This window comes from Alligator sinensis, unplaced genomic scaffold (assembly GCF_000455745.1).
Source record: "Alligator sinensis unplaced genomic scaffold, ASM45574v1 scaffold13_1, whole genome shotgun sequence".
Taxonomy (NCBI): Eukaryota; Metazoa; Chordata; order Crocodylia; family Alligatoridae; genus Alligator; species Alligator sinensis.
The window spans coordinates 2992458-3017358 of record NW_005841909.1 but is presented as its reverse complement, the minus strand read 5'-3'; the positions used below and the strand labels follow the sequence as shown (position 1 = coordinate 3017358).

The 24901-nt window shown below is 44.8% G+C and overlaps 1 protein-coding gene across 1 annotated transcript in view; it reads right to left on the bottom strand.

The window, feature by feature from the left end:
• SYNE2 (spectrin repeat containing nuclear envelope protein 2) overlaps nucleotides 1-24901 on the bottom strand; it is a 256030-nt gene continuing 231129 nt past the window's right edge. The window contains 17 exon segments of the mRNA XM_025197915.1: nucleotides 1-1323; nucleotides 2060-2106; nucleotides 2331-2420; nucleotides 3145-3336; nucleotides 4181-4309; nucleotides 5110-5310; nucleotides 7220-7431; nucleotides 8743-8872; nucleotides 10592-10731; nucleotides 11531-11599; nucleotides 11949-12231; nucleotides 13084-13278; nucleotides 14896-15033; nucleotides 18003-18185; nucleotides 20005-20155; nucleotides 20308-20495; nucleotides 24306-24468. Coding sequence (XP_025053700.1) covers nucleotides 1101-1323; nucleotides 2060-2106; nucleotides 2331-2420; nucleotides 3145-3336; nucleotides 4181-4309; nucleotides 5110-5310; nucleotides 7220-7431; nucleotides 8743-8872; nucleotides 10592-10731; nucleotides 11531-11599; nucleotides 11949-12231; nucleotides 13084-13278; nucleotides 14896-15033; nucleotides 18003-18185; nucleotides 20005-20155; nucleotides 20308-20495; nucleotides 24306-24468 — 2734 coding nt within the window. The 3' untranslated portion in view covers nucleotides 1-1100.

Sequence of the window (24901 nt, the reverse complement as noted above, 5' to 3'; positions counted from 1 at the left end):
TGAAAACATCAGCAGAACTTTAATGAGAATGTTTGAACTGTACAACCAACAAATATGTTCCAATAAAACTGACTGTACATCACATTTTCTCTTCCCATCACCTGAAATTTTTACTTCATTTTAAATGTGAAGTAATGTATAAAAATGCACGAGTCTCTCTTGGCATACTATACATTCAGGAGATTAAACCAGAAATCTTTGATTAAAAAAAGCCAGTGCACATTATTCATTTGTATACAGAGTGTGTACAGACTACGTAATTATCTTCATGTAGAAAATATGCACAATATAAACCATTTCCATGCAATGTAATCATTTCTTTTTTTAAATCATGGTATAAAAGGACAGCACAGCAGAGCTAAGTACTAAACACTTTGCACGCAGAACAAATACACATCTTTTTATTGAAAGAGTTAGATGAATTAAGTACAGCGTAACAAAAATACCAAAAATTTAAAACCTTCGTTTCTACCAGCTGACTACAGTACCAAAAGATACAGGTAAGGAGGTGAACTGTTGCCCATCGTAAGTGCATGCCAAGCACTTAAAACTGCTTCAGTTTGTCACGTTGAGCCATGACAAAGACCACTAGTTACAGCAACTACTGTCACATAACAGCCCATATCATTCTGTCAATTTGAGTTCTATGGACCTTGCCAAACTAGGGTGGGGTGTCTGTAAATATAAAATGCTTGTGTCTAGTGCATCAAAGTATACAGTATGGTGCTCCGGAGTTAAAAATCTATAGAAAATTCACTTTCTGTACACAAAAAGCCATTGGACTACTTCCCAAAACCCTGAAATCATGTAAAGATTTACAGCTTGAGATGCGAACATCAATACATTCCCTGCGCAGGAGGAAGTGGCCATTTAAAAAAATGCCTCCCGTAGAGCTCAGCTGTGCAGTTGCACCCAAGATTCAGGGATGCACAAGTGACTATGGTCAAGTCAGGAAAGCTCTGCAGGGGGTCAAAATGTGGACTCAGACGGACCTTTCTGTGCCTGACCATGTGAATTCACGGCTTGACATTAGCAGCATGAAAACAAGCACCCATGACAAAATGTGTTTTTTGGTACATCGGAGAATCACGGGATGCTGCCTAGGTTGGCGGAGGTCCGTTGGTATATTTCAGCATTAGGTGGAAAGATCGGGCAAAGTAGTTTGCTTGAGTGCAGCTGTAGTCTTCCTCTGAGGATGGAACCATACAGGCCAGAAGCAGAAGCAGAAGGAAGAGCAACTGAAGGGGCAAAGCCGCTCGTAATACACGGTGAAAGAAGGAACGGGGCCTGGAAACTGGAGCAGGTTTGGCCTGGTTTTCCATTCTGAGAAGACAGAACGCAGTTATATTGGTGGCAAGTTAGGTTTTTGTTACTTTCCTTCACTTAGCATGAACTCCAACTTTGTTTCATGTTATACTAACCCTCTTGCTCAGGAGCATGCACTTCATAACAGTATGTCTTGCAGGGAAACAGAGCATTCTCCAGTTCTGTAAAAGCATGCTTCAATCCAGTTGAAAAAGGGTAGGAAAAGCCTCCTAAGTTTTAGTACTAATAACTGGGAGGCTGCTGTTCACACTGAGGTGTGCTTAGGGCGCTTTTCCTTAAATGCTAAATAAAGAATGTCCAAGTTGTGAGAAAAGGGGCATCTCCAGGACAGGCTACCTCCCCAACTGGCTGGAAGCAGCTGTGTACTCAGCCACAAAACTGTACATAACACTGGCAGCAGAAGTCATGTGTCCAACCCATCTACATTATTACAAAGTAAATTACCCCAGAGTAAGGAGTGGACACACTGCCAGATCTCAGCCTGCCTGCTTGCTATAGACTGGCACATCATGGCAGGAGAACCAGCCTGCACTGAGCAACTTACACCAACGTACAGCTGCTCCTGGTTTCCTGCAGGTGCCTTCCCCCTAGGGTGCTGTGATTTACATCAGCGTGAGCCTATGGAGCGGTGGCTGTACACACAATCTTTCCAAGTCCCTTTACCACTTGGGCACGAAGCCCTCAGCCTTGCCTGCACTCTGTACTTTCCACACCAATGAAGTGAAGGGCCTACCTGATGCTGCTGGCATCCCTGCTGTCGGAGGCTGGTCTTGTAGTGACCTGTGGAAAGAGGCATTTATTATTTTTACAGTTATAAGAAGCCAGAAAATCTGTCTGACTAAAAAGATAGGATTCCTGGTCCATTTAATTTTAAGGTCATATTCTACATTCTGCATGTAATTAAAATAAGCAGGTTTCTAAAGTTTTGAGATTCAAGCCAGAAAAAAAAAAGTAACATCTTGGCAGGAGAAAGAGCAGCCTTTTCATAAAAAAAAGCTTCTTGCCTTCTTCTCCTGAGGGCTGGATTTCACTGCTAGTGGGTGGTAGCCTCCAGAGTCCAATTCATAGGCAGTTGCCAGAAATGCATTGTTGTCCTAAAAGCAAAAACCACCTGTTAATTTACCAAGGCATAAACCAGGAGCACATGGACTGCAAAATGGCACCTGTGGATTGATTCAATGTTCCCATTTAAAATGATATATATTACCTCGGTAGAGATGCCAACCACCTCACAAACCCAGCAGCTCCCAAACTAGGATACTTCTGGACCGTGCGCAGCTGCTGAAAGGACCGATGTTGGAAGGCCCAGGGAACAGTGGGAGCAGACAGGCACTGATATTGCAGCCTGAAAACATCTCAGGGTCCCGTGGCAGTCCACTTCCATGGCCTGTACACAACACACACACACCCCCCCACCTCCTTTTCCCTGAAAACTGGCATTATTTGTTAAGGAGTTAAGCAGATGTGACATTTTAAAATAATACATTTTAAAACCAATCTATTTGTTATAGCTTTCACTCAATTCTTTGACAGGCAAGGATTTTTGTGAGTGATATCTTTTACTGTTCCCATGGCATGGTTGGGACAGATTTAAGACAATCTGATAACAAGTTCACATTCTTCATCAGCTTGTCTAAGTCCGCTCCAACTATGCAGTTTGGCCAGTAGAAGTATATCACCCACAAAAACCCTTGCCTCTTGCATAATTCTAGAATCTTCATTCCAACACTTTGAATTTGCCATTCAACACTTGTTCTTATATCCTTTATTCTCATGATCCAGGAGCAAGTTAAGGCATTAAAACCTTCATGTACTTACCAGGTTTCCTCGTATAGACTTCAAGTCACTCGAAACTTGTTCAAGAAGTTGCTTCATTTTCTTTCCAATCACATGTACCTTCTCATCAGCTTCAATATAGTCTTCTCCATCAGATTTAACCAGCAGGTGGGTGGAAATTTCCTGGAGCAAGTTTACATGAAGCTGCCGTTCCAAAAGCTCTTTCTCCAGTTGCTGAAAAAGGACGGTATGAGATATAACAACCAGTGCAACCAATAGCATGTTTGGACGATGCTTTCATGGTGGTTCACCAGCTTGATTTCTAGAGCAATCCCCATGGAGGAATCTGGACTGATTGGTGGTCCAGTGGGAACAGAATCAAGCCAGGCTGCTGCCAATTAGGATTTTGGTGGGGTGACAAGGTTTTGTGCGAACACTTCACACCCATTGCATTCTTTTAGCACAAATTCTCTGCATTAGTTTTAGAGCCTCAACCCAAAAGTCTGCTTGTGCCAAAGTGGACTGAACTAATTCAGAGTAAGCCACTCCTACCCTGGAAGAGGATCAGTCACATAGGAAGTTAATTAGGGGCATAGACAATCATACACATGAAGTGGCTTCAAAATGGGGAGCAGAGGAGCTGCTGCTGCTTGGGAGTACACTGCAACTGCTAAGTATCACTACAGGATCGTGCACATGAGTGAGCCAAATCACCCCAACTGTGCCCATGGAGGAAGCAGGGTCTATGTGGGAGTGATCTGCCTGCACTTGTATTACTACAGAACCATGCACATGGAACCGGTGCTGCCCTGTCCAGACCAGCAGCTCCCCTTCCCCACAAGTGTACATTTATCCACGCTCAAGCTTGGTTATTTTGCGACAATACCTCATATGTAGACAGATTCTAACATCAACCCATATGATAAAGCCAAAATCCATTCCTACAGAGATACAGTAGCACCACATGCCGCCTGTTTTCTTTCAAATGATCATTTTGATAAAGATGCTATTCTTTATGTGGAAATAACTGGTGTATTTCAATCCCCCACTGTCATTCAGTAATCAACGCTCCACATACCATTAACTCTGTTTGGCACTCCACTATGGTATGGGGGTCAGCATTTGGATCAGTGATTTGTGCTTTATGTCTTCGACTTTCAGCACTTGCTACCCACAACAGTAGTTTCTGGCTCAGTTCATGGAAATCCTGAAGAAACAATGATTTACAAAGAAGAAAGAAAATGACAGCATAATCAGCCACACACATTTTTAGGTGCTATCTTTTACTGACCCAACTGCATGGGTAATGAAACACTACATACTGTATATTTTTATATGGCTTTAATGTAAAATAAGGGCTGCTGTAAAAGAAATGCTGTCTGTAGTACAGGATGAGCAGGTAAAACCTTAAACTAATAGTCCCAAATTTGCTGTTAGCCTCTCTTCCTCAACTGTCCCCATCTCGTTTAGTAGGGCTGGAGTGTTGTTGTAGCCACGATGGTCCAGGAAATATGCAAGCAGCAAGGATTTTTTTTGGTGATATCTTTTATTGGACCAACGGTGTAGTTGGGAGAGATGTTAGACAATGTTTTGGGAACAAAGTGTTCTTCCTCAGGTCTGGGAAAGCAGCAGGTACAGCCTAAGCTAAATACAAGGTGAAACAAAGTCCTGTGTTTAACACTGATGTCACTTATAAAATAAGGGTAACAAGCAGGTTGCAGGGCCAGGTGGCACCTTACAGACTAACTCATAGGCTACACTTTGTCAGATGCTATGAAGGATTGTTGGCAAAGTATCCGAGCACTTGCTTGGTTTCATGTTGAATTATTACTACCATGACTATCTTGTCTGTAAGTGACACGCATTCATTTTCCTCTGGATTTTGAACAGGCAATCCAAGGAAGTCTTGGGGTCACTTCAATACCATGTCCTCTGACCTACCTGCTGTGGCGCATTGAAACAAATTCTCCTTCCAAGTATTACCAGACAAACCTTTATGCTCATTACCTGGCACTGCAATAGAGCCTGTTGTAAACTTTTCCTCCAGTTGTCCACTAAATGAGATGCTTTCTCCCAGTGCAAATTCATCTGTCGGAGTCTGTTTTGAAGCTCTTTGGATTCAGTGCTATCCGTCTGCTGGAAGTCTTTGCTGCTCAGGTTAATGGAGAGCACCACAGACTTGTAGTTATCAAAGGCTTTAAGTATGTCCTAAAGAATGAACAGACCAGGATACTCAGAATAAACAGAAATGCATTGTTCATTTTTCCAAATGAAATCTTCATATTTTCCCAAGCAGGAAGCAACTGTGACCACCTGAAACCTGAGATCCTGCCTTTGTTTCAAGGTAATTTGCATCCTCACAGATCCTCACAGGAGGTGAGAGGCTCCATACCAGCTATGAACCGACTGCCCAGAGGAGTTTTCCTTCAATTGACTCCTCTGTGAAATCCTATGAAATATGAACTTTCATTTCTACCCAGGAGAACTTTTACAATCTTTTGTCTAATGCCTGACGAAGGGTGTTTGTGGCCAAAAGCTTGCAATTAAAGACATTTTTTTTGCAAAAATCTCGTTGGTCTAATAAAAGATATCATTTCTACGATGAGTCCTGATTGCCTTGTTCATTTAAAGCAATCCTACAGCCATGGAAATCTGTGAGAGAGAATGTAGAAAAGCAATAACAGAGCAAAAGAGGAAGGCATTTAAGCCAGATTTCCCAAGGCTTTTAAAGCTGAGCACTACCGATCTGAAGCCAAAATCTGAAGCTGCCCCTGCCCCAGCTCAGCCATGCATTGTCACATCTTAATTCTACGTAGGTGCATCTTCTCACCATCCTACAACCTGCTAGTTATTCAAGCCATTTCTCACCTGATTATCATACTTGAAACTACAAGGGAAAAAGGCCATTGCATAATTTGACAAGGATGCGGATGTTCAAACTTCCATATTTATCAGATCTAGGAATCGCCCACATGTTTTCAGGAACCTGATTTTATATGGTTGTTATTAACCAAGTGCTAGCCACATGCGCTGCCTGACCTGGACAACAGGGATGTTAGCAGTGCTCAATTTAAACAGGCTGTGGTCTAAACCACGGGTCATGCTAAACCAAGAACACATCCAGCAGCAAATGGCTCCTAACACAATGGTGAAAAATGTCGCTGCACTGACTGACTTTTGCAGCAAGAGAGCAGTGCTGGCCACTGAACTGTCAAAGTGGAAACAGATTCACAAAAGGGATCTATGTGTTGCACTTTTTTTTACATAAAGGACATAAAAAGTGCCCCACTGGGTCCAAAGCATGAACTATCTAGCCCAGTATTTTGCCTCCAACAGTGGCAGGAGTGGATGTATAGAGGGAGAGCACTGAACCAAGTATATTTAGAGTGACTTATTTCCTGTTCAAGACCCTCCCTGACATCCACCATTATTAGTTTAGGGAGGCCGGAGGGTACAACCCTGAGCTGGGTGTCCAGGTTCTCCTATGCAGTGTATGGGCAAGGTAAGTGGCACAGGATCTCAGAAAACTAGGGTTGAAAAGGAAGTTGAGAGGTCACCTAGTCCAACTGCAGCTCAGGACCAGATCTTCCCTGTGTAAACCAACCCAGATAAATGGTGCTCTAACTTGTATTTACAACCTTCCAGTGATGGAGACTCCAGAACTTCTCTAGGTAATTTGTTCCAGTGCTTAACCACCCTCAGAGTTAGAAGTGCTTCATGCTATCCAACCTTTCTCTCATTGCAATTTCTTCTATTGATACTTGTCCTGTCTCCTGTGGACACACAGAACAGTTGACTGCCATCCTCTTTACGAAAATCTTTTTGTATTGAAGACGTACCAATTCTCGCTAAATTTTCAGACTAAAGTAATCCCAGTTCTTCCACCCTTTCCTCATCTTCCTCAGGTTCTCTAAACCTGCACGCATTCACATGATAATACCCTGTTTAGACAAGCCTGTTTATTCCTCAAATACATCTGGATGGCAAAAGCCAAAGATTAAAAAAATCAAATCAAATCAATAATGTTGTATGCATTAATTATAGGGAAAAACCAATGATCTGATCAGAGGAGCAAAGCTAATGTTCAACCCTCACTTCCCTGTGTGTCACAACATACTTTCAGTTTCTTCATCCGTTGTTCCATAGTCTGCAAGCTGGCTGCTGGCTTTGCTTTCTGTAACTGCTCCAGCTCTCCTTCAGTTTTATCCAGCCAAGCGGTGACATCGTTGAGATCAGAGTGCAGCTGCTGCCACTGCTGCAAATTGTGTTTCACTCTTAGTTTGTTTCTTAGGTCCTGGGCTTGCATGAGTTCCCATCGTTCAATCATACCTAGAGTGACGCACCAAGAAATGCTTTACATCACCAGAAATGCGACTCTTGTTTAAAATACAGGGTGTTCCATATTAGCAAACTCAAGGATTCCAAAGAATTCAATCCACACAGGTTTTGACCAGAAGGTCTGTTCCGATTTGAAAAACACAGTAATAAAAACTATTTTTTAGGATATGTGATTCTTTTCTGGAAAAACCAAGATCTTCAAGCTGTTATAGATCTCGTTCAGGTAACCTGACAGTTGTAAAAAAGAACACGGTAACGCTACAGGACCTTGTGTCAGTGAATGAGGAATATCCAACTGAAAATACAGAAAGAATTTAGGGGGGTAAAACAACTGTGATCTGGCAAGGATACTGCAATTCATAATTATTTATTTGCTGATAATTTATCATGGTAGGTAGAGTAAACACAAGTAGTCAGGACTTTAGTTTTATGTCTTATTTGAGAGAGGGCCCCTACCACACCAGAAAGCCCCGTGAACCATAATGGGCCATTGTTTTAGTGCTAACTCTCAACAGTTCAGCCTACACAGTTGCCAGCTCCACTTCTCATTTCTTTCTTAGCCTTCTCCCATTCCCCTGGTGACCTGATGTGACTGTGGGCAGTGCGAGGCATTCATACTCTCTGGTGGTTGATACATCTTCAGTTTCTCATTGGAGGTTTATAATTATACTATAAACCTCATCCTAACCTCTCAGAAACACCTAAAGCCAGGAAACTAGGTCTTGTAAGGTTAAGAGAGCCAACTTAATTGGCTGTGGACAATGAAGTTTGGTGTACAATGAAGAATAGATAATGTTCCCCAGACTTGGATGACCCAGAGCTTTTGGAAATGGGAGCTGTAATATGCTCTTATTTCCTTGCCACGCTGTTGAAAGAACAAGTGAGAGCAATTTTGTTTTAGTCAAAGAAATCTATTTCTTGGCTTAGAAATCTGATTTAAAAAGTCTCTGAAGTGGTCAGAATCCTCACTGATACGAATGGGGACAAGTTCCCTGTTACCAGTACAGAGATAGTCAAGTATATTCTGAGTGAGAAAAATCTTGAGTCTGGCAAATAAAATGTAACGGTTGAGATTTAAAAGCAAATGTAGGTCAGCTAATGTCAAGTGAGAAGGCAGCTCAGTGTATTCACAGCAGAAGGCATCATTAATGAGAGCAGCAGTTTGCTCCTGGCTTTTAACTTTGCCTTCAATCTAAGCACTGTCTTTGTGTCATCTCTGCTTTGTAACCCTGCGAGTCCCATTATAAACCTTGGCTGAACAGCTGTTCTTAATCTCTTTCCATGGTCTGATTTTAACTGTACCTGGTTGCTTCTCTGCAGCTGCAATGCTCACAAGCTCCGGGTCGTCTTGGGGCTCTTCATCATTCAGTATTGTAGATACCTCTTTGACACTGTCCATGCTGCCACTGCTTGCAGACACCAGGTGCTTAACCTGGAATTATTTCAGAAGTGCATGAGTCCCACACACTCAAAAGTCCAGCAAGCCCCGAGCTCCAGGCACATTAGCATGGGAGGAATTAAGGTGCAGAAAGTTGTGGTTTTGAGGGCAACACAAAAATGCCACAGAAGACCAATGGCATTTTCTCTGCACTGAACTGTATGTATATCTGGCAAACGTGCAGTGGGGCTTACAGATAGAAATGCAGTGAAGATATTTAATCGGTTGAGCCAAGTCCTGAGTAGCTGGTTTGGGAGCAGCAGCTCTGTTGCACTTTGTGTCAGGTTCTGGGGCTTGGTGACAGTTACTTTAAGAAACAAGCGGTGGATTAATGGCAAGAAACACCTGCTGAAAGGCAACTAGGCACCAGACATATTTCACTCCCAGGACAACAGGTGTTGTCGATGGCTGAAGCCCATTTCTACTGGGCCAGCAGCCACGTACAGACATTCATTTCTACTGGTATGGATTTTGCAGAAATAGCCTGGGACGAGTATACACATGTTCCAGCCCCATGGTGGGAGAGCTTCATGGACAAGCTCTTCATTCAGGGGACGCTAACGGGCTGCTCCCTGGGCCACCCCTGCTATTGGGGAGCTCATAACTTATAGCCTGCCCTACCTTGGAAGGGGGTAGGCTGTCAACTGGAAGCTGCTGAAAAGTAGGAGCTGCCACAGCCAGATGGGGAGGGCTCCAGCCCTGACAGCATGCTCCCCCACCTGGGCAATTGGGGTGGGAGGTATATACTTCCATGGTGGGAACCCTCCTGGTTCCTGCTGCAGAAAAACACCCCCTGGTCTGTGCACTCTCCAGAGCCAACTGGTAGTAGTAGGGGGTTAGGGAGAGGTGGGCATTGCAATGCAGTGACAAGACTTGGAGAGCTTTGCTGCCAGGCAGTCTGCCTCACTCCCACTTACCCAGAGGGTCTCCCCTGCAAGGGAATCCTCTCCCCCACATCAATCAGCTGATTGGTAGGAGGGGAGGTAATTTTTCCATGCAAGATCCCCACAGGGCTCCCTCACAGCTCCCCCCTGGCTGGGCTATCCAGGAGACACTGATCTCCCTCCTTCCCTCTCCCTTGGAGGGACAGCAGGAGAGCAGAGGACTGTGAGATATCAGGTGTCCTCCACACTTGAAGTGTACAGGCACTCAAATTAGTTTGGGGGGGAAGAAAATCTTCCTCACCGGTATATGATTTAACTTTTTGCAGAAGAACAAGTCTTCCGCAAGAAGTCTCTTGACTGGCTGTAAAGGTCTGTGCGCTGGGAGAAAGGTGTCTCCGCAGACACAAACAGAACGCCTCTACGAGGCCAGCGGGCAGGAGGGAAGGGACAGCGAGCGGAGTGAAAGGGGGAGCACGCCCATGTTCCTCCGCAGCTAGAGTCCAACCACAGAGGCTAAACTCTTCCCCGGTTACCCCACTGCCTGCAGGCAGAGCTGCTGGCACTTCCCTCTTTGCCCTCAAGTCAAGTGTTTGAATGACCAGGAATGGGAGGAGAAGCAGGTTGTGTTAAGGTAGATCCTTTTCCTTTTCCCAGTTTGGGAATGGATCCCTCAGATCAGTCGCTTGGCAGGAACAGGAACAAAATGCAGGAATTATCAAGGGGTTTTTTTATATTCCCCTTTCCTCCTTCTTCCCTCCAGCTGCCCCGACAATTTTCCATTACTGTAATTTATTAGGTTAGACCAAATGCCCACAGATCTGGAACTCACATAGTCTGCCTTATATGGAGTACATGTCTCCGTGTTGCCAGACAGCACATTTCTAACCATCTCTGCCTGGCTGTACTGATGTTTTCTGCAGGACGGACTATCAGGAGAATGCCACGTGTGACCTTCTGAAACCGATTTTCCTGCAACATAAGAAAAAAGAAATCCTCTGACTCTAAGATCCCCCATGTCTGAGACAGTGTTTTTACTTTGGAGATAAATTAGAAAGTATTCCAAATAATGCGGCGTCAAGTTATGGCATAAAAAGTTCTGTAGCTTTCCTTGCAAAGCATGCACATTTGCAAAACACCAACAATGTTCCAGAAGGGAATGAAATGAGAGCCATGCAGTTATGAGACTTATTTTCTTCTGAAAATGTCTGGACACAGTACAATTTAACACAAAAACAAAAAAGGTTGTGCTGTGGTTTGGGGAAGTTCATATCTCCATGATATTATTATGTTACAATGCATGGGCAGGTGAGTCAAGAATAGACTTGTCGTGATTTGAGGAGAATAGCGAATGCTCATTCCCGATTAAACCTATGCGTGCTCAAGATTCTCACATACCCAGTGAAAATGATAAGCCACTTTTACTTGGGAAAATAAACTATTTGTTTCAGTAATTATGTGATTTATAATCACCCGTACACCAAAAATAATACCCAGACCAAACCACCAAGAAAGCTGAAAGACTAGATCCATCTAATAAAATGCCCATTAACCATCTCTGTGCTGGACAGGAATATTCTTAATGGCACATTCTTGACTGCTTTCTCATGTATGCATGAGTGTGCTGCAGCAATGAAACACCATGACACAGTGGCACATGGTGTCCGCAAATGGCAGGAGATCAGACATTACATATGAAAGAGGTTCAGGAGCATAGCGTGCGCCATAGGGAGATTGCCATGTTCAGACACATGCATTAGCAGGTGCCTACCAGAAGATGCTTTCAAAGCTTTTGTGGTCATTTTAAGATATGCCTCAGGATTTTCAGTGATTTCTACATCTGAAAGAGAATAATATTATTTTCCTCACTGGACAAATATTCAATATTTTCCAAGGGTTAAAGAGAAACATCTGAAAATACTGGGAGAAAAAAAGCTTTGTTATTTTCATCAGACATTTTTAAAGACCAAGTCATTTTCAGGGGGGAACAGTCCGTAATTAATGGTTGGATTAGAAAACAACATCCCTTTTGTCCAGATGGTATTGTTGAGAGTTATGCAACCCACACAAGTTTTGTATCACTACAAATTAAGACACACACACACACAAACACACACACCAAAGACACAACAGATGCCACCATAGGGATACTGCCATGAGCTACATGGAAACAAATATCTGGCACTCACCTGACAAAGCACTGTAGTATGTTCCTTCTTCTTCATCCTCATGAGAGGAAGAGCCCCCAACATCGCCTGTGTGGTCCCATTCAAGTGGGATGGAGTCCACACTGACAGGGGTCTCGCAGCCTGACCTTTCATGGCCTGGTGCAGGGGGCACAAGATGGCAGAGGGACTGCGGTGAAGATGTCACCTCGTTTATTGCCTTCTTATGCCAGGGATCGCTGTGCACATCTCTTGAGTCTTCAGCATCAGTCTCATTTTCAGACAGCTCCTTTTCATCCTCTAATCCCTAAAAACAGAAAAAGCTAGGTGCATATTGCTACGAATGAAGCACAGTTTGAGGGTGCTCGGTGGGTAATGGAGTTAGGGGCACGGTATTACTGCAGGTGATAATTTTGAGGCAGGGTGGGGACAGACTAGCACAGGCTGATGCTATTCAAGACTTTCCAGTGGATGGGAGCATCCCCAAAGAACTTGCTCTACAACACAGAGGGGAGAGGATTAGGTGCTATCGCATAACCATCAAAACACCACCCTCCTGCCTGCTGGCAAGGATAGCCAATTTCAGAATTACTCCACAACATGCTCACAAAGTGGACAATGGTGAGTAGTTACTCCCAGGTGCTCCCAATTAATCAGCTCCTCCAGTTAGCTTTTTAATAAATGTCCTTTCTTTTTGAACCAGAACATGCTGAACACCTGCTAGATGCTGCCAGTGACAAGTAAAGCACATGCTATTCACTATTCAAGGTTGCCATGTGAAACCGAAGGACAGATGGAAGGACAAAAATAAATCCATTGTGTTTATGCAAAAGGAAGCTCTGAATGTGTTCTGGAAACTATGAAGAAACTTTATCGTAATGAAAACTGGTGTAAAAACCTGCAAGAAATTTTTTCAAGCTTTCTGCCAACAATGGCACTCCCATGATCCCACCTTAATGCTAGTAAACCCTTTTTACAGATGGGTATGTTCAGTTAGGTGACTTGACTTTTCTCAGATAAAGCCTGAGTTGCAAAGCTAGTATTTTTATCAAAGAGTTCCTGGGCCCTCTAAGTAAGCTGCACCATGGGATTCATAATAAGCAACTGAAGGTTAATACCAAAACCCTGTCAAAACACTAAAATGATATTCTGCCCATACTGGGTGCCTGGAAGTCAGTCTTCTGTGGAACCGGGAGACTCGCCCAAAGACTTCCTGGCAGTATCTGTGCAGCTCTTCCAACTCATCTTCAATCAGGATAGCATCCAAGGGCTCACTCTTCTGAATCAACTGCTCTCCAAAAACGATTAGCTGATCAATCTTGTTGGTGTTCAGTGTTATTTCCTGCTGGAAACCCTATTTTTGGCACATGACATACATGAGAAAGGGTTATTTCAGCCTGTCGTTTAATCTAGTCCTTCTGCTCTAGCTAGACAAAGAAAGAGCAATCCAAAAATATCTGGCAAAGATCTTCCTACCTACCCATTACCTGTTTGCTATTATGAATACAGTTTCTAATTAAGGTACATTTTTTTAGTCATTCGCACTACAAAGTGATTCCTATTCTCTGAACTTCATGGGGGTGAATGAAACAAAACAAAAGAGTGGACACTAGAAGGCCTTTCAGTGTAATTCCCGTTGGGTGTACACAGTCCTGTTTCAAAGAGCAGGGAAGCACAGTCACCTGAGACAGAACTGTACAAGAAAGCCCACGTGTGGGAAAATCCATAGCAGCAGAATTAGGAAAGATAGTTACTTCTGTGTTTTAAAGTGAAGAATTTGTGGGGTTGAACATAACTGCTGACTGAAATTAGCAGACTGATCCATCCGTACAATAGGAACAGTATAGGAAATGGCAAAGCAAACTTCCCCACACTACCTAGCTGATGCACCTCAACATTAGTCTGGATAGAGCACCTTTAATGTGAAAGGAAGAAGCCTGGATTTCATGTACATCTATCCACTACAGCCTAAATTTATTCCACTTCTGCCACAGAATAGCTAGAACAGTGGGTCCAACCTTTCTGGTGACGTGTCATGAATTAGCCCTGCACCACCCTCGAGTGCCACTCTGATCCCCTTCCCCTGCCTGATCTCCTGCTCTGCATTTTGCTCCCAGCCATATCTGCTACTGTGCTGATACTACAGTAGCCAGATCAGGGCTACTCCCAGCCCTGATCTGCTGTGTGCCACGCACAGAGGCTGCCATGCCACTTGAGGCAGGCATGCCACAGGTTGGCCACCCGAGCTAGAATATAGAGCAGTGTTTTGGTTCACCTTGATTTTGAACTAGCGTCCTGTAAGAATGCTGTCAGTTGTCCCCCTTCTAGAAAGTCACCTCTTGTGCTTTGCAAAGGATTAAGCTGAACATACACAACCAAGCAACAAGGGGGACATGGAGAAAAGAGTATTGCTGAACTGACTCATTCAGGTAGCAAACAATTGTAATACACTCTTCAATGAATTTCTCAGAGAGCTAATTCACAAGTGCCTGACTGAGTATTTCAATAAGTATCCACCTCAATATGCTACATTCAAAAAAGTCACAGTTGGGGCTAGCAGCGAAGAAATGTTTTACCCTCATTCTGAGCAATACATTCCAAATTACAAAGAGCTTTTGAACGTTCATAATCATACAGCTGATTAGCAATTGTCGTTTCTATTTCCCCATTTTGAAACGGTCTTTTAAGACAAATAGAATTGCAACTGCTTTTGGAAATTGTAAGGAGTAAACAGATAAGATTAAGGATCAAAGAGTATAAATAAATGCTGAATTTATGTTTTGTAGAAATAATACTTTTTATGTTGAACCATGCAGTTTGAAGTTTACCAGCATCTCATAACTAATGTAAAGCAATGGACAAATGTGAAGCTGTAGAGAAATTGAACCAGAGGTACGGACAGGTGTTTTCATGAGACTAGGACTGACATAATGGTAACTGCTATATCAAAGAAGTTTGAAACAATACGTACATTTAACTGCCGCATTTTGTCATCTAAGTTACTCTCAGAGAAGTGCTCTACATTCGTCAGCTGAAGGTCCATTTCTGTGAGCCACACAAGAATGCTTTCCCTCGTTCCCTCAAACTCATCTCTCTGATTGGTGAAGTGCTGAATAATAAAAGGGCAGTTAGGTAGTTGTATTTTAGCTACTGAGTAGTGATGATCATAAGAGTAGTTTAAAATTGGGGTTTTCTATTAAAATTGCTGTTCACATTAAATACACACATGTTGCTGGACTACATACAATAATTACTATAACCGGTACACCCCTTTCCCTTCAGCATGGGCACACCTATACAAGTGCAGCAAGGCTTGGAGCAGACTTGATTAATCGAGTCTGCTGCAGCGTGGCAATTACTGCACTCCAGATGACTCCAGCGGCACATGTATCAGCGTCCCTGTGCAGAAAAATGGCAGCAGGGGCACTTTAACTAAAGCTCATTGAATGCAATGCTCTAAATTAAAGGGCACCCCCTATTCCTGGAGCACCTGTATAAACGCCCAATGGTACAAGTATATAGGTGCCTGTCTCTACTACCAAGATACCTTCCTCCACATGAGAACAATTTATGCTGGCATAAGACACCTTTATACATTATCACTGCATACACACTGGGAAGACTGCAGTGTATAACTATCTTTGGTTAGGGCCGGGGAGAAAAGAGGGTAGAAATCACCCTTTTTCTACACAGATATACCAAAGCCAAACCTGTGTTCACACCTGGCTTTTGATTTTGCTGCTCTAACTTTACCAGAAAAAATTAGGTAAAGAAAACAAACCTCATCTCTAATTAAAATTAGATAATCAAAATTAGCAGAATGATAGACTGTCTGGAATGTGGAAATCCACTTAGGTAACTAATATGCCATTTAGCATTGCAGTCAACAGTGTGCTATTTCCTGCCTGTTTCTGGCCAATTAAGATAGAGGAGCTTTTCCCATCACAGCTCCAGACAAGACATTCATCGAGAAAAGACTGCATAAAGCAGCACAAATCACAGAAAAAAATAGGGCTGGAAGAGACCTCAAGACATCATCTAGATCAACCCCTTCCCTCGCTTAAGGCAGGAGCATCCCTGACTAAACCATCCCAACTAAGAGTCTATCATCAGTATTGAAATTATTCCTAAAACACTTGGTTGTGGGGATTCTAGGCCAGAGGATGGAGTGGCTAACATTGGAGGCATGTAAAAGAGGATTTCACTTGTGCTCCAGGTGGAGCACAGTCCTGCTGGTCATATTGCAGGCCTATAGGAAGTCCATGCTTGGTGTGGATCCCTTTTGGCATCAGAGTTAGACGTGCACTGATACATCAGTGCCGTATCAGATCAGCCAAATTAGCATTATCGGCTTGTGTACCCGATAATGTACCAATAAATGTAATATGCCTTCCGGCTGGGGCCCCCACATGCTGTATACATGCACACAGCCACACACACACACGCATCCAGGAAAGCAGCCGGGCAGCGTGGAAAGCAGCACCCTGCTGGTAAGTCTGTGAAAGGGAAGGGCCGCGGGGAGGACAGATCAAGGCCCCCACGGTGAGGAAGGGAGTGGGGCTGGGGCAGGGAGCCACAGGAGACTCAATCAGGGGATCAGCATCCCAAGGCTTAAAAATGGCAGCGGGGGCACTGTTGCCACCATTTTTAAGTGCTAGGATGCTTTTAGCCAGAGAGGAGCCAAGTGGGGTGAGGGTGGAGGTGGGCTGCCTGCTGCAGGCTTGTGGCTCTTCACCTTGTTGCCTTTGCCTTGGGAGCCATACATTGACCATGCCATGTCCCCAATCCATTCAGCAAGAGGAGGTACAGCTTGTTGCCATCAATGCCACCAGACAGGCAGGGGACGTGGCACAGCCAGGGCGTGGCTCCCGGGGTAAAGGTAGCAGGGTGAAGAGCCCCAAGCTCACAGCGGGCAGCCAACCTCCGCCCCCCCTCTGCTCCAGTTAAAAGCATCCTGGTGCTTAAAAATGGTGGCGGCAGCACTTGAACTAGAGCTCATTTAATGAGCTTTAGTTCAAGCGCCCCTACCGCCATTTTTAAGTGCTGAGACGCAGATCCTCTGGATGAGCAGCCTGTGGCTCCCGCCCTGGCCCCAGGGACCCATTCATTGCCCTGCCCCAACCCCAGCCCCACTTCCTCCCTCGCCATGGAGGCCTCAATCTGCACCTCCCACATCCCTTCCCCTCCAGACTTACCTGCAGGGCACTGCTTTCCACACTACCAAGCTGCATTCCTGTAAACTGGTTATCAGATCGGTATCAGCCAATATGCCTGGTGAGTAACTGGCTATTGGAATCAGCCAAGAAAATCTTTATCTAATCAGAATATCTACTTGAGTCAAGCTAATGATGACAACCACAAAAAGTCTATAAAATCCAGCCTGAAAGAAGGTAGTGTGTCATTTGCCAGGACCACGGCCACAGAAGGGTGCTGGGACTAAGAAGAGCAGAACAGAAGCAGTAGTAGACAGCAGTGGGTGCAGGACAGGTCTTCCAGGGTCCTTCCCTGGTCTTCTCCTGTCAGCAAGGCTGGTTAATGCCAATCATTTGCCAAGGACAAGTCTACTGCCACATGCAAAGCAGCTTCTCTAGGAGCTGCTCGCGCACCGTACACTTTGCTGCTTTTACTGGACTGACATGCTTTCTGGGTGTGACTCTAGTCTCCTGTCCATATTCAGGTCTATTTAGTGACCAAGAACCAGTTTGTTCCTGTGCCAAACCTCATCCAGCCTCTTGTGTAGATGGAGCATCAAAGCTGGGAAGGAGCACAGCTGGAGCACAGTTGTCCTTATCTGCTAATACCCTGCTAGGGTAGAACAGCTGCTATCCTAGCAGCTAGCAAAGACCCAACCAGAAAATTAGATGTCCTTGCCTCCACCTCCACCCACCCTACCATCCAATATTAGCCTTAGCTTACCATGGCTTTCATTCTGCATTTTATAAATGCCAATCCACAGTCCATTTAAACTGCTAATACAGATGGAGCACAAACTTACACAATCAAATAGATGGTGGTCTAACACCGGCCTGGCATTTTGGTAGCATCGTTTCCACCTAGACCCCATCTCACTGTAACTACCTTGAGTCTCCTGAGAATGGCAGCGACCCGCTTCTGGAGGTTGTCCCAGCGCTGGTTGCCTTCGTGGACCATCTGTTTCAGCTTGCTGGCAGAATCGGTGCGGTTCTCCCTTGCCAGCCGCCGATACTGTTTATTGATCAGCTCCAGCTGAGTGAGTCGCTCATGGATTTGTCGCTGGAAGGCCTGTACCGCAAACAGAAGAACATTACTCTTTTGCAGACAAGAGAAGGGATCAATAAAATACTCCCCATCACTGGGGGGGAGGGGAGAAAAAAACGTCGGGACCTCAAAATGAAATCAAAACAAAGGTCAGGGGTTACTTGTACTGGTTAAAATCTGTCCTCAGACATATATTTGCTGTTCCGTCTGAAGTTGTGGGGGGGAATAACATGCTCCAATTCGTCCTGCTCGTAGAATTTACTCTGACCATTTCTGAGCCATTATAACACAGCCTTTAATAACATATTATTAAAGAAGCTTTTCAGGGCTATTACCTGCTTAAAAAAAAAAGTTTGAAAGCAGTTACATGCTAGCCCCAGGAACTAATAGAAGGACGTGTCAGTTAGCAACAGCAAATAACTACCTGAGTCAGGAATTCTGGGTTCTCTCCTCAGCTCAGTCATTAACATGCTGTCTTAGGCTGAGCAAGTCAAGTTACCCATTCAGTGCTCTGTATTTATCCATTTCCCCATCCGTAACTGTGTAAAACCATTCCCTTCACTCAGCGGAACAGTGCACATTCATTAATGTTTGCAAAGAGTTTTCCAAAAAGTGCTTTACACATCCACTATTATTCATGTAGGTAAGACAGGATGAGATTTGCTGACCAGAATGGGCCAAATCTCATTTCAGCTTTACATATTTATCCAATTGGCACCTACATAGCTACCAAAGTATAATTTTGGGCATTTACATAGAATTTGGATTTTATTTTCACTTGGGGCAAAACAGGATGACTAAGGTCCATGCACCCTCTGGAAGTAAAACTGCGCAGAAGGCAGGCAGCCCTATAACTTAATGGTCAGGACAACCACCCGGGGAGCAGGGAGGTGTAGGTTCTAAGACTTCAACCCAGAGGGGGTTGGGACCTACATCTCCCACCTCCCAGTGAAGTGCACTAACTCTCAAGCCATGGGCTGGAATTGCTCAGAGCATTCTCCAACCTCCTCTTGAAGCTGGTTTACCAAAGGTGTCTATGCATGTGCTGCAGGGCGGGGAGGAGGGAAATTAAGGGAAGCTGCTTTAATTAGAGCAGCTTTGAGAGGCACTCTAATTAAAAGCACCCACAGTATCACACATATTCAGTGTCCTGCACTTCATAATGGCTGTAGGGATGCTTTAACTAAAGCTTGTTCGATGAGCTTTAGTTAAAGCACCTCTGCCACCATTTTAAAACGCGGGGACACTGAATGCATGTGATGCAGAGGCTTATGGAGTGCACTAATTAGCACACTCCAGCAGACTCGATCGAGTCTGTTCTGATGTGTGCTAATTAGCATGTGTCAGAGCAGAGGTCCATCACGTGTATAGGTGCCCAATGAGCCAAGAGGGGAACATATGTGGGTCCAGGAGCAGTGTGGCTCAGAGATGGACACTGGCCTGGAAGGGAGAATGCCTGGGTCTGGCCCAGGCTCCTGCCACCTCATGCCTTCTTTGAACTGTGTATTCAATATGCAAGATATGGGAGAAACTCCTTCTGCCTCCAGCCTCACACAGTTGCTAGTCACAGCTTTTCTCTGACTCAATGTTTGGGACTTACATGGCATTACATGCACACCTAGGCAATTTTATTTCACTCCAGAGCTGGCATGGATAGAGCGCAGCCTTCTGAGCACGTGCAGATGGGAAGCAAAAGGTGAATGTGGCTTCACAAGCATCAACAGAATCCATACTGTTGAAAATAAATACCATAAATGGCTCTTATGCAGCTACCTAAGTGTCACTGAAGTGTATAAAGATAAAACAAGATTTAGGCCAAAGAACTGAAAGGCAGGTCATTCACCTCAAACTTCTTCAGCTCTTCCTTGGCACTCGTGTACAGAACCTCGGAAGAGTTGGGGTAGGCGGCTGTCCTTTCGGCTGATTTTAACCAGTCTTCAAAGCGAGAATAGTCATCCAGGAACTTCTGCCAGAGGCGCCAGGTGTCTTCGATTCTGAGGAACACAAAACATTCTGCTTTATCACAAGTTTACCAGTCGGGTCTCACGGTCTTGCATCAAAATATGGTGTACGTAGAAGGCAACAACATTTCTTGCAACACTGCACTGCCTTCTGTGTGTCCTAGAAATGTCAGAAAGGGGCTTACTTCATTCGCCTTTCCATGGACATAGCACAAATGTTTCTCCACCGTCTGTCCAAGCTCCTAGTGGTCTGCTGTATGGAGTCACACTCCGTCTCATTAGCACACGCGTCCGAATCATGCAGCAGGACGTCACAAATATTAAACACAGATTCTACCCCTGCAGTGTGCTGCTCAATGTCTCGCTGCAGATCCTGCAATTGTGAAAAACAGTTTCAACACACAAACACTGGTTACAGATGTAGGTAGTTGCTTGTGATATGCTTGAGTGCACTGGGAGGAGCAATCCCCATGTCAATAAAAGCAATTTTAGCCACAGGGAGGGCACTACAGAATGGGTTGTGTGGACAATAAATTGAGAGAAGCGGTGCTATTTTTATACCTACTCAAAAACTTCACACGGGCACACATTTTGTAACTTAAATGTACTGGTTCTTGCCATTACATATTGGTTTATTCAACAATAAGTCATGACAGAGACTACAAAGTTTAACTCTGGGATTCCAGTGAATGCAACGGCATAATTCAAGAGACTCTGCTGATATCACAAACCGTGGGAGCACAGCCGGTACCAGAGAATCCATTCTGCAATTCTGACAATAGCTCATCTGAGAACATCTACTGTAAGAGGTGACTTTGAATGCGATGGCACAGAGCTCCTGCCCAAACCACACTACACATTTCTTTCCTAGGGCTTGCACCTCCATTGTATTCCCTGGCATTCACCTGTGTGTATGCATAATCTCTACTGAGATCAATCAAATGCATGCAGAGTGCACAGAGATCTGGAAGAGCAGGATGAGAAAATATTCTTTGAAGTGCCTTTAATTTTAAAGGCCACTCCTTGCAAACCCACCCATTTGAAAATTACCATTTAATGAACTCTCGCCACAATTACATTCTTACAGTCTATTCCCAGTTTCACTAAAGGGGATTCAGTGGCTTTCCTGGATGATTGCTACAACAGAAACAGACACAGAAGAAAGGGGTATTCTACCAACCCAAGAGAATTAGAAGTCCCATTCAGTGTCAAATCTCACTAACACTCTGGGAGCAAGAAAAGCTGCACTGGTTTTGTCCCTGATTTTGTATTGCAGTAAGCATGCCTAAGACTGGAGCAAAACTATAAAGAGTTGAAGGACAACCCTCCTGGGAATTAATAAATGAGTTAATTACAAGCTGTTGCTACTAATAAAAAGCATCACAGAGGTTTCACGTTGAGGTCATCTACCTAATGCTCACTAATACCAAAGTTATTTATGCATCTTGCTAAAATTCTAATACTAATGCTAACTAATCCAACTAATGCCAGAGGGATGTCTGCATCTCGCTGCAATTCCAACCTCTGTCTAGGTTGTTTAGCAACTACGTCGACAGGAATGGTAAATACAACTGGAAGCTGCCACTGTCACTCATGTTGAATAGTCCCTTAATCCACAGGAGAAATGGCTGAAATCCACAGGACAGCACTGTTACTTGAGGCTATGGTGTGATCTACTAGCAGCACCGAGAGGTTTTGTTCTCTCTGAGTCTCCGTTTAGAGACCCAATTCTACCCCCAGCTCCCTCTTGCCAATGAGCGGCAGTAATCGGCTGTTGATCTATAACAGCTGTTAATGACTATTAACCTCTTGTCTCTCCCTGATTAAGTTCTTCTGTGTGAGTTCAGGAACAAGGGCCCTGCCCATTCCCCAAATACCTCCTCCAGGGAGAGGATAAGTAAACAAGTAGCCCTGCTTGAATCCAAGATCCTGGTGGAGATACAAAGCAGAGGAGCTCTTACCACCTCTCAGACCACTGAGGTCAAGTCACAATCCAGCCCAGAGTACCGCACTACTCAGCACAAGCAAACCTGTCAACATCCAGCTCTTGTTCCTATAATTGCCTGTAATACAGATGTTGGCAATCTTCCTGTTTGGGTAGTTTAACAGGGGATCCAGGCCCTGTTACTTGGGTGTAAGGGAAGGGGAGAAGAGGGAACTGTAGCAGGAAGCCAGGAGGCTCCTGCCAATTTAAGAGTAGGCTCAGCTGGCTGTGTGGGGCCACAGCTGCAGGAGGGCAGGCCGGCCCTTGATTAACAGGGAAAACCTGTGCAAAAAAGGGGACATGGCTTGCAGGCATATAAACTTGGGGCCCAAGCCAGAGCACGCAGTCTGGCCTGGGGAGAGGAGCGCCTAAGGGAGAAGCCTGCAGCAGGTGCACTAGAAGGCATCTAAGCTGGTCCCTGGAGCTGCCCAAAGGGAGCTAAGGGGAGCTGATGGCTGGAGTGAGGCAACAACCCACAGCTGGGTAGGCTTTTGGTTGGGAAACAGTGTCTTGCGTTTATGATGTAACTTAAACTTTAGATGGGTGGAACGGGTGTGGGTATAAGAGGGGAAGTGGAGACTACAGGGGTGCTACAGGGGCACCCCATGTAAAGCCTTGCCTTGGGTCAGAGATGCCAGGTGAACTGGGAAGAGCTTCTCCCTGGGCCAGGGGGGCTGGGTAGAGCTGACAGCAGCCTCTCTCTGGGCCAAAGGCACCAGGAAGGGGGCTATGATAGATTGTGAGCAACCCTGCATGAGTTCCCAGGAGGCTGGTATAAAATACAAGACAGGACCAAGGAGCCTGGAGACCAGAGTTACAGAGAGGGCTGAGGCAGAGAGCTGAGCCATAGATAGGGAAAAGGGGGGCTAAAGCCAAGAAGGCTGAGGCCTCTACATAAAGACTGCGGAGAGAAGAACACCTGTGAGCCATGGGCATGGCTGCAGGGGTGGGAGGCAGTCACGAATTTAGCCCTTAAGGCTCATAGGGCACAGTGGGAGTGAACAGAGAAAGAGAGAGCAAACACTTAGGTTCACCAGCCTCTGAGGGCAGCCTTCCCTCATTACCTATCAGACTAAGATGTGGCCGGAGAGGAAGCAGGGCAAGAAAAACCCTTGGAGGCAGGAGCAGGACCAAGGGGGCCACTTGGGCACACCATAGCAGCCCTTGGGCACCACACCTGTTAGAGGTAGAATCGCAGACCTCTGGCAGCCATCTAGTCCAGCTCCCTGACTGAGGCAGGATCATCCCTATCCAAACCATTTCAAACAAATCCGTGTCCAACTTATTCCTAAAGTTATACACAGAATAATAAAAATTTAAGGGCTGGAAGGGACCTCAAGATTGTCAAATCCAGCCCCCAGCTCTGGGCAGGAATACAAAGAACCCTATTGCACAACTACAAGGCATATTGCCCAAAGACACCAAGAGCACCCTAACTTGCCATAGGTAAAGCAGGGGGATGAGGGCTGTCAGGCTGCTGCAAGGTTTATTAAATTGTCCTCCAAAGATGCAAGGAAGAGGGCCACAGCCCTTACTACAGAGGAAGGCACCCCCCCCCCCCCCCCCCCAGTCTGTACCATTCTGACCATGGGGTAAAATTCCTTCCTGATCCCAAATATGGATCCTAGGATCCTACAATAGCCTGTAATACAGATGATAATACTGACACTGAACAGTACCATCTAAGCAGGAACCTCTGGGTCAGTGGTTTTCAACCTTTTTTCATTTGCAAATTTGGAAATTTTAAATGGAAGTGTGGGCCCCTTTGAATTGTAAGTGTGGGTATTCACATACTTTTGATTGATCACCTTTTGTGGACCCCTTAGACATAGTCCAGGGCTCCACGCACCACACATTGAAAACTGTGGCTCTAAGTTGTTCTTGGTTTAGCAAAGAAGAGCAGAGATCCTCATATAGATGGAGAACTGTTGTTTTTACCCAAGCAAAGAATTATCCAAGGGTTTGTGGACTTAAAAAAAAAAAATCAAGCTCCTAGAATATTTAAATTATGAGCACAGCTCACTGTGCATGGTTAAGCCTCCTCCAAGTGCTGAACACATGCTTTGAAAGGAAACAGTGATTTCAAACATGAACAATGGGAAGGGCTGCTAAAGACGGGAAATAGGTGATGTTAAGTACAGGGCCTGTCATAATCAGCACCACTTTAGCCCATTTACTTCTGCTGCTCTGATTTCCCACCTGCTGCTCAGCCAGCCTCTTCTGGATCTCCTGATCATCACAGATGTCATAAACAACAGGTTTGGAAAGCTCTGACTCAATGCGAGCCAGCCAGGTGCGAAGGTTACTCATGTTTTTGTCAAGCTGCTGTATAAAAGCAAAGGTCTCTTTCAGCTTCTTCACCCTGATGGAATTGGAAAGAAAAACAAGTCATTACAAACCTTTAAGCAATCAGAGTATTGCCAGGAAAGGCTCTCAGTGATAGAGAAAGGATGATTTACACGTTATTTTCATCCAAACTGAACTGCCTTCTGCACGGTAGAGCCACGTTTTATCTGGAACCTACCCAAATTATCTCAACAGGTCCCTGCACCACAGGGTGCAGGGGGTGGCTTTGGTAACCTCAATGAACTGCAAAGGAGCTCTTCAGTCAACTCCCTGAGGATCTATTTGTACCAAAACTTGCTGCCATTCAACTCAAATATTTTTAGCTGAGTAGCAAATGTTTTGGCCACGGATGTGATCCAGGTCATGGGAGGTGTGGACAAGTTGGGACGGCCGGTCCCTCCTTCCCTTCATTCTGCTTCTCTCTCCCAGGGCTGATTTTGCTACTCTTA